The sequence below is a fragment of the Nothobranchius furzeri genome, chromosome 11, assembly GCF_043380555.1.
Source record: "Nothobranchius furzeri strain GRZ-AD chromosome 11, NfurGRZ-RIMD1, whole genome shotgun sequence".
In the NCBI taxonomy this organism is placed as follows: Eukaryota; Metazoa; Chordata; class Actinopteri; order Cyprinodontiformes; family Nothobranchiidae; genus Nothobranchius; species Nothobranchius furzeri.
The window spans coordinates 72,085,165-72,094,463 of NC_091751.1; the positions used below are offsets into that span (position 1 = coordinate 72,085,165).

Genomic DNA, 9,299 nt, shown 5'->3' on the forward strand with positions numbered 1-9,299 from the left:
ATAGGATCAAAGAACATGATAAGGAACCTTTAAAGAGCATACTGGTTAGGATTAGAGCCTCCTTTCAACTAATATTTAGAGAGCGATAACAGGAACTTGTTCTAAATAAAAATGTATACTACAGAGGAAACTTTACATGTTTATAATTCTACTTCAGATGGACAAGAACCATAGAGTTATGAGTTTGCTGCTCGCCCCAGAGAGCAGAGACCAACCAGAGGGAGAAACCATCGGTTAAAGCGGAGAGGTTAGCTTTGGTGTCAGGTGTCTCGCGGAGTGAACGATGCTAGCTAGCTAGCTTAAACTCGTGTGCTAGCATCATAAAGTTCACCAGACCACTGTCGTGCTCCACACGATTAAAGTATTATGTCAGTTAATATAATATTGATTCTTGACAATAATAAACCATAATGAGCGTCTGTTAGCTGTTTCCTACTCGTTTGAATCCGTTTACCTAACGTAGCTTAGCGCTTTAGAGAGCGGGTCAGACGCCTGTCATCCTATTCAGGGCAGGAGTCTCGGACCTGGTTCTGACCCATAAACCAGCTTCCCTGGCCCGCTTGGAGCTTTTAAAAGCTCTGGCTCCTCTTCTGGAACTCAGCGCGGCCCTCCCCGACCTGGTTCCGATGCTGATCTGGGCTCTAGGAGCCGGCAAGTACGACTGACTAATGGACGGTCCGTTCACAGAGGTTTGTCAAAAACTCCATTTCTCTGTTGGCTGAGTCTTCGGACCAAATATAAAACAATCAAGTTCTACGCTTTTCCAGAGAAACACGTCTAATTCTGCTGTTTATGGTGATCTGAACTTGTTTTAGACTCTTCACAAATGCTACCATCGGATACACTTTAATAGTTTTGGTTGGTTGGAACCTGATTTGTCTTTAATCTTATGTGAGATTTCTTAAGAACTAGTTTTACACATTTGAAAACTCTGCATGAATCTATCGGTTGTTTTGATCTCATAATAATGAAACGTGTTGTAAGTCTGCTTTTGTTTCCGAACTTGGACTATGCAGACATAATTTAGCAAAACTCCACAGCTGCGTGTCTTCAATCTCTTGATGTTACATTCAGCAGCTTTTGTTTTGTTTCACGCCGTCCTTCTAGAACACGGCGTCGTCACATGTATGAACGCCCTTCACGCCGGGTGTCAATTCAATTAGTTGCAACTTTTTAAAACGCATCTTCTTTGAGTGTCCATCTGGGGGGGGGGGGCAAGGGCGTAGGAACCTGGGACGTGTCCCCTCCAGTATTGAACACGTTACTACGCACTTGGGCGCGCGGGGGTGTGGGGTGGGGGTGGGGGGGTGGGGGGGGGGGGTCTGCTTAGTAATGCATGGTATGACGTGATGTTAAGCATGACCTGAGGCCGTTCATTAATGCTTAATAACGCGCTACGCAGCGTTAAGAGTCCCTTCCTGTAAAGTGTTTTCTTCGGTAAAGTCTGCAGAAACCCTTTAAGCTCCTTTATGAACAGATGGTTCGCCACGTTTAGGGTCGGAGCTTGCCAAGTCACCTTCAGACTCAGTCAGGAGGATTTCTGAGAGGTTCGGAATTACTCACCTACTGGAGAGTCTCGCTGCTCCTCGGCGGAGTTCTGCGCATGCGCCTCGGGCCTCGGTCTGGAGCGCTGGATCTGAAAATGGCCTCAGGTCAACAATGATCCTGAGCAATGAGCGGAAGTGTGAAGCCGACTCACCTGGCTCTGCAGCGTCCTGAGGCGCGTGCTCTGCTTGTCCAGCTTGTCCTGCTGGAGCCGCACGCGCTCCGCCAGCTCCTCCATGCGTCTGCTCTGCGCCTCCAGCACCAGCTGACAAACACAAACATGTCAGCTGCGTGATGTGCGTAAGGGAACCCCCCCCCGTGCGGTTACGTAACGCCTCCACAGCGGATTTCCCACCGCTGAGCGCACATTCTGCGCTCATAGCGACAAACCTCCGCTCGTCCCGCGGGCTTGAACCCCGGCTTCTATTCGCTCCATCTGTCTGCGGGACGCTTTGTCCCTGTCTGCGCGTGCTGCGCGCCCACAGCGCCTCCATGCGCAGTAACCACAGCGCCTACAGGGACCGCAGCGCAGGCTCGGTGCGGTCCTGCCCGCAGCACGAATTCTTGACGTTAGTCTGAAATCTACCTGGACACAGGCTCACCTGGATGTCGGGTCCTTTGTCTCCCTGCAGCATGCTGTCCACCTTCTCCTCTATCCGGCTCATTCTCTCACTCATGGTCCTCCTCTCCTGCTGCACCTCCTCCGCCTTGTCCCTCAGCTCCACCGTGACGTTGAGCAGCTGGCCCTCTCGGTCCTCCATCTCCAAAGCCCGCGCCTGCAGCCTCAGGCTGTCCTTTCCCATGTCGGACATGGAGCGATTAAATGCTTTCAGTTTGTTGAAAATGTCCCTCATCTGGACTTTGGTCTTGTCCACATGCTCTTTCAGATTCTGACCCAGCTGCAGCAGGCCATGCGCGATGATGTTAACGTCATCCCGAGCTGCATACTGCACGCGCTTCTCCTTGGCTCCAGGCGGAGTACTTCCTTTCCTCTCAAAAGGAAAACCCGAGGCCGAGAGCACCAGGAGGCAGAGAGACAGATGTCCCAGAGCGGTCTTCATCCTGTCCCTTCTGTCTGGTTGGTTTGGATCTGAGAGCTCAGGCTCCTGAGGAGCACTCTGCTCTTATGTAGTCCCGCTGCTCTGCTATTGGCCAGCGGAGCAGTGGGAGGGGGGTGCAGCTAATCTTGCTCCATATGAACTGTTTCTGTTGAAGCCTGCTGCCTCCTGGCTGTAGAACAGCTTTTCTCTCCATCACCGGATGTAGCTGGGTGGTGATCCCGTCCAGAGAGGACAGGAACACTCAGGAGTGAGGAGAACCCAACCCAACTGGCTGTTTCGGGTCAGAACCATTTAAACGTCAAGATACAGAACCAAGATCAGCTGGTTCTGTCAGGAAGGAAGGATTTTGTCCATTTTTAGTCTCTTTGGTGGGATGAAGGAACCATTTACATCAATATTTAAATGATATGAGATTATTTCAGCCTTTCACCACCTTCATGTAGTTGATCACGTTTAGAGTTTCCCACCAGTCAGCATGACATGGACATGCAGGTCAGGTCTCATCAGTCTGGACCAGGGGTCACCAACCTGGTGCCCCATAAGGTGCCCTCGGGCGTGTTCTAAAACAGCACAACTCGCCGCTCAGCAAAGTAGGAAACATCATGTTTTAAATCACTCTTTATGTGATCCCAACCATGGATGCTCACACGACTGTGGTAACTACAGCCATGTTGTTGTTCATAACTAAACATGCACTATCAAGTCTAACGCTACAGAGGAACCAAGCTAGCAATGGGAGCTAGGCTAGGCTTCAGAAGTGAACATTGGTGAGCAGCAGAACAGTTTGATACTAAGAAAGCATTCTACAGATGCTACCTTAGCTCCAAGGATGCTAACGGAGAAGTGCAGAGTAGGTCATGGCAGTGCTGAGAGAGGAGCTGTGGTGCATGAGGAGGTCTGGAGTTACCAAAAAGTGTTAAGAGTGGTGAAGAACATGTAGAAGAGCTGTGAGACGGCAGCGAGGCGTGCTGTAGGAGTTACAAGGTGGATTTGAGAGTGCACCAAGGATCTGCTCTGAGCCCCTCCACGTTTGCTTTGGTGATGGACGGGCTGATAGGAGATGCCACAGGAGTCTCCATGAACTCTGATGTTTGCAGATGCCAGTGATCTGCTGTGAGAGCATGGTGCAGGTAGAGGAGGAGCTAGAGAGGTGGAGATGTGTCCCGGAGAAGCAGAATCCATGTGTGTAAACGAGAGGGAACGGTGATGTTACAGGCAGTAGAAGGAAAGAAGGTAGAGGTCTTCATGGACTTAGGGTTTATGGTCCAAAGCAACAGAGAAGTTGGAAAAGAGGTGAAGAAGCATGTGGAGCAGGTTAGAAGGGGTGGATGTCAGATGTGCGTAAAAGGAAAGGTGTAGAAGACCGACGTGAGGACAGCCATGTTGGGTGAGGACAAGTCCGACAACATCTGAGGAGGTTCCAAAGATGTTGAGGCTCTCTGTGGGAGTGAGGAGGGTGGGATCAGGAACGAGTCCATCAGAGGAACAGCCTGTTAGATGATCACGTCCCACTGAGATGTTTGGACATGTCAGGGCAGGAGATTTAAGAATGAGGTGAGAGAGGACATGAGTTAGTTGGTCTGAGGGTGGAGGACGCAGAAGATAGGACTGTAGAGACTCCTAAAGGGACTTTCTCTGATATAGAAATTAACCTGTTAAAAACCTTAAAATGTGTTTATTATACATGAAGTTCAGTTAAACTCAAATCGGTTCTAGGTCAAAGGTCACTGTTGTGCACATAACTAAGGAAGCGCTTCCCAAGGCTCGGTGGTGGTGGAGCAGCTCTCGGCCCTGCTCCAGACCCGTGTTGGACGTGGAAACCGGGTCTGTTACTTGGATGTCCGACTGTGACCCCACCTGTGGACCGATGCTGGTCTATCCCAGCACACCGTTGTGTCTGCAGCTGCTGCAGACTTCAGCCGCTGGACTTTAACCGGAAACTAGAAAAGAACGAGTCCCTGCACCGGCTTCCAGTCACACCTCGTGTTGTTTTAAGACGTAGCCGTTTGCTGTCAGAGCTCCTAAAGGTCCGACCTCTGCATTTACCACTCGGCTCCTTTCCTCTGATAATGAAGGACGACGTCTACGCTCAGCAAAGCGGTGGCTGTAAGTGTGCCTCTGTGTGAGCGTGCTACAACAGGTTTTACATCCAGTTAGAAAGTCCTGTAGCTTTTGAGTGTTATTGGTATCCTAGTACTGGTTTACTTTGTTTTTGTTGATCTTACTGTTACTTTTACTGCCGTTTCATTTGTTCTTCTTAAACATTGCTCAGCACTTTGGTCTGATTGTTTTCAAATGTTGTAACTGTCACAGTTAGATGTGGTTATTCATTCTCAGTTGTTTGGTTCAACTGTGGAAATATTTAAGTTAATTTCTTTGTTGATTTTACGCCACCTGCTGGCTGGATGGAAGTGTGGCACTCGAAGATACGCAAGAAGAAGAAGAAGAAGAAGAAGAAGAAGAAGAAGAAGAAGAAGAAGAAGAAGAAGAAGAAGAAGAAGAAGAAGAAGAAGAAGAAGAAGAAGAAGAAGAAGAAGAAGAAGAAGAAGAAGAAGAAGAAGAAGAAGAAGAAGAAGAAGAAGAAGAAGAAGAAGAAGAAGAAGAAGAAGAAGAAGAAGAAGAAGAAGAAGAAGAAGAAGAAGAAGAAGAAGAAGAAGAAGAAGAAGAAGAAGAAGAAGAAGAAGAAGAAGAAGAAGAAGAAGAAGAAGAAGAAGAAGAAGAAGAAGAAGAAGAAGAAGAAAAAATCATTTCTAAAGCGCCTCTCAAGATAAAAATTACGAGGCGCTTCACAAAAACAAAAAATGTATAAATATAAAAAATAATTTAGAAAATGTTGAAAAATATATTTAAAATGAGCAAAAACAGACAATTGTTATTAAAAAATGTTAAGAAAGAGAGAGAGTGAACAGGAAAGAGGGAAGTCAGTGGATCCTGAGGAAGGTCCACTGATCTCAGGCTCAGGGGGAGAGAGGTCCAGAGTCTGGGGGTCACAGCAGCAGATGATCTGTCACCTTTGACCTTTAGCCTGGTGCTGCACAACCAGTAGGCTTTGGTCACTGGACCTCAGGGACCTGCTGGGGGTGTAGGGACTAAGAAGATCACCAATGGAAGATGGTGCTTGTCCATGTAAGGCCCTATAGACCAGAACCAGGATCTTGAAATGAACCCTGAAGTTGACTGGCAGCCAGTGAAGCTGGAGGAGAAGCGGGGTGATGTGGGTGTGTTTGGAGGACTTGGTCAGAAGCCGAGCACAGGCGTTCTGAACCACCTGTAGACGGTTCAGGGAGGTTCTGCTCAGACACGTGAAAAGAGAGTTACAGTAGTCTAAGCGTGAGGAGATGAAGGAGTGGAGTGAATGTTTGACACGCAGCACGGAGAGGCGGCCAGAAAAGCTCGTATTGGACGAAGAAAAGTGGACATGGACTGAAACTGCTTGCGAATATTAAGCGGAGAGGCGCGCACAGTGTGTTTGTATATTTATCTGTATTAGCATTAATATCTGAGTAATTATTTATGTCACTAAAATGAATATTTGTGTTTATTGTTGTCCATTTCACCGTAGTTTCCCATGGTGTTTGCTGCTAACAAGAAGATAAAAGAACAAGTGGAACATCAGTTGGAGCGTGGCGTTTTGTTCCACAAAAACTAAATGTCCTTCATGAGCAGTGACAGTGAAAGCGTGGCCTGTTACGAAGCACGCAGCCAGAGCCGTGCACGCCGTGCTTTGAAGACGGCAGTCCACACGGAACAGTCTGCGGCCCGATCCGAGTGAAATAAAGAACAACATACCATACGACATTTTGGGAGTTGAGCAACTTTGCAGAGCTTTTCAACGTCTTATGGAAACCAGGTCAGACTGTATCTACGAGCTGAAAGGAGAAAAACGGACATTAAAGGTGCGTGCTGCAGATTTTTTATATTTTTTGAAAGTTTGTTAAAAAAAAGTTTGTTTCTATTTTACAGTTTGATATTTGCAGTCGTGTTCTCTTGTTGTTTTCTTTCATTGTTCTTAGCTGTTGGTTTAAAATAGAGCAGAGTGCACAAGAAACTCGTGTTTCAGAGGAAGTACCTGCAGCTTCAGAAGGTGAAAGGTCACGTCTAGAAAAGAAATTAGAAACTGAAGTCGAAGATGCAGAAAAACAGGAAGTTGAAATACGTTTAGGTGAAAAAGATCTTGAAACACATAAAACAGGTTTGCTTCAGCCATCATCCCAACCTGAGACAGAGGTGAGACGCTCGGAGCGTCAAAGACAACTAACAGGAAAAACGCCTGACTTTAAACAGACTGAGATAACAAGCAGAGAGAGAAAGTGTGTCAGCATACCGGTATGTAAACTCTAAAGCGGAGATTCAACTCCCTAGGTCCAAACTTAAAAAAGACTCTTCAAAAGCAGAGTTAACTGAAAAATCAGTAGGAAAGTGTGAATCTGACCTACAGCAAGATTACGTACACCGACTACTCCATCTAACCCCTACCCTTCAGTTTCTACTGAGATGATGTTGCTTCTGAAAAGGCACTATGCAGATGTCGATAAGGAGTTTGATGCAGTTGCTGTGAAAGACTCACTCCTTCAGTTGCTCCAGAGAGAAGATGCTGAGTCATCGTATGGCTCAACTGTGTCTAGGGCTGAAAGTAGCCAGAACAGTTGCAGTAAGCAAGGAAGTCAGGCAGAGGCAGCGGCACGGTTGGCATCTAAACCAGCTGAAACAAGCTTCTGCCCAAAGAAAGGAGGTATTAGCTCAACAAGAGAGATTAAAATGGTTGGAAAGGCAAAGAGATCTTGAGGTTATTGAGGCTGAATTCAATGTGAATGCTGAACTAAGAAACAGTGAAGTAAAAAGTACTTTGTCTTTCAGTCAGCTTCCCAAACCTCATCAGTCCTCCAAGCTCTCCAGAGAACAGCACCTCCTAACTTTGAAGGTATAACCAACGAGATCCCAAAATACCTCCCAGCGCCCGACTGTGATACCGGAGTAGCGTCAAAAGAAGTGAGTTATCTCCAGTTCAAGCTTTGAAGGACTCTTCAGCAGCGACTAGACTTCCAGTACCGGAGCCGTTTACCCTTACAGGAGACCCACTGAAGTTTATGAGTGGAGCACTTGCTCCGAGGCTCTTATTGAGACTAGCTGCACAGATCCAGCCCGTAAACTGTTCTGCTTGAATAAGTACATCAGTGGAGAAGCTCTTTGTGTTTTAGAAGGGACTTTCTATCACAGTGATGAGGAAGCTTACAGCCAAGCTCGGGATGCTCTGGACAAACGTTATGGCCACCCATTTGTAGTTCAAAGAGCTTTTCGGGCATAACTAAGCAGTTGACCAAAGATTGGACCAGAGGAGTCACTAAAGTAGAGAGAGTTTGGTGATTTCCTTGTTTCCTGTAAGAATGCTATGCCCCATGTTCAAGGCCTCAAAGTGTTGGATGATTGTGAGGAGAATCAAAAAATACTACTGAAACTTCCTGATTGGGCAACAACCCGCTGTGTTTCTGTAGCCCAACAGAAACGCCCCGCGGCTGGCTGGACCATGCTCAGTAGAGCTCCGGACGTCACGTGACTCTCAGAGAGTAGACGCCATGTCGGCAGGCAACAAATGTAAACAAATTGAACGGGATCGGCTTGGATTTTACTTCGTCGGAGTTTACTTCACACTTTTAAACCGAATAAATCATTTTATATAGTCAGAAATTAAATAGACTAAACATCTCCGACCCTTACCGTGCCCCTGGGATACTTTTTAAAAACCCCAGAAGCTGTCGGAGCGGGCTTCTTACCGGACCTGGCCGGGGAACCCCTTGGGATTCCCCCGAAGGAGCTGGCTCAGGCGGCTGGGGAGAGGGAAGTCCTGGTCTCTCGACTTAGGCTGCTGCTCCCGTAACCCGACTCCGGATAAGCGGATGAAAATGGATGGATGGACAAATAACAGATTTACATGTAAGTAGTTTAAATAGAGTGCTGTGCTGTTTGAATGTATAAACTGAACACCAAGAGAAATCACTAGTTTGATTTTATCCGTGAATAAAATAAATATGTCAGCAGGAGCGTCTCAGGATCTGTCTGAGATCTGTCTTGGTGAGACAGATAATAGCAATCCAAAGTGCTTTTTATGTGTGATCTGACAATTGATCAACCATTGCTTAAAAATTAAATACAGCTTAGCCGGTTAATTGCTGTGATCATAAAACACGTAAACGGCAGCACGCAGAACTCACGAGGCAACGTTTTACGTGATGTTTACTTGTTTCTATGAGTAATAAGACAGAAAAAGCCACGCCAAAATAAGTTTAGGAAGCCCACTAAGAATCATAATAAAAGCATTTAAAATAAATACCATACACAGTTGAGGAAACATTGGTTTAAGTACCTGATATGAAGCGGTCGCTGCATAAGCGAAAACCTTTACTCTCGGGGTCCCACAGCTTCATTTTAGCCCGGTCACTAGCGCGTTTTATTACAATGATCCAACGTTTGTGGAGCTCCGGATCTTGGGGAATCCTGTAGATGGCTCATTCCTTATGTCATCCGCGTCTGTTCTGCATCCTGGGGCACAACAGGAATCTACCATATTTCCCGTTTGATTGAGTTTTCTGACAATAACAAATAGTCCAGCTGCCGGCTTCTGCCTGCCAAGATGGCGCCGTTTTGATTTGAACTGTTGCATGCCTGGAGAAGTGACGTCAACTCCCGGAGCTCTAT

At 46.8% G+C, this 9,299-nt stretch overlaps 1 protein-coding gene across 1 annotated transcript in view; it reads right to left on the reverse strand.

Moving 5' to 3' along the window:
* Positions 1–2,707, reverse strand: part of angptl4 (angiopoietin-like 4) — a 7,330-nt gene extending 4,623 nt beyond the window's left edge. The window contains exons 1-3 of the mRNA XM_015975079.3: positions 2,148–2,707; positions 1,700–1,810; positions 1,564–1,636 (exon numbers count right to left, since the gene is read on the reverse strand). Coding sequence (XP_015830565.3) covers positions 1,564–1,636; positions 1,700–1,810; positions 2,148–2,606 — 643 coding nt within the window. The 5' untranslated portion in view covers positions 2,607–2,707. The remainder of the gene's footprint in view (positions 1–1,563; positions 1,637–1,699; positions 1,811–2,147) is intronic.
* Positions 2,708–9,299: the final 6,592 nt, after the last annotated feature.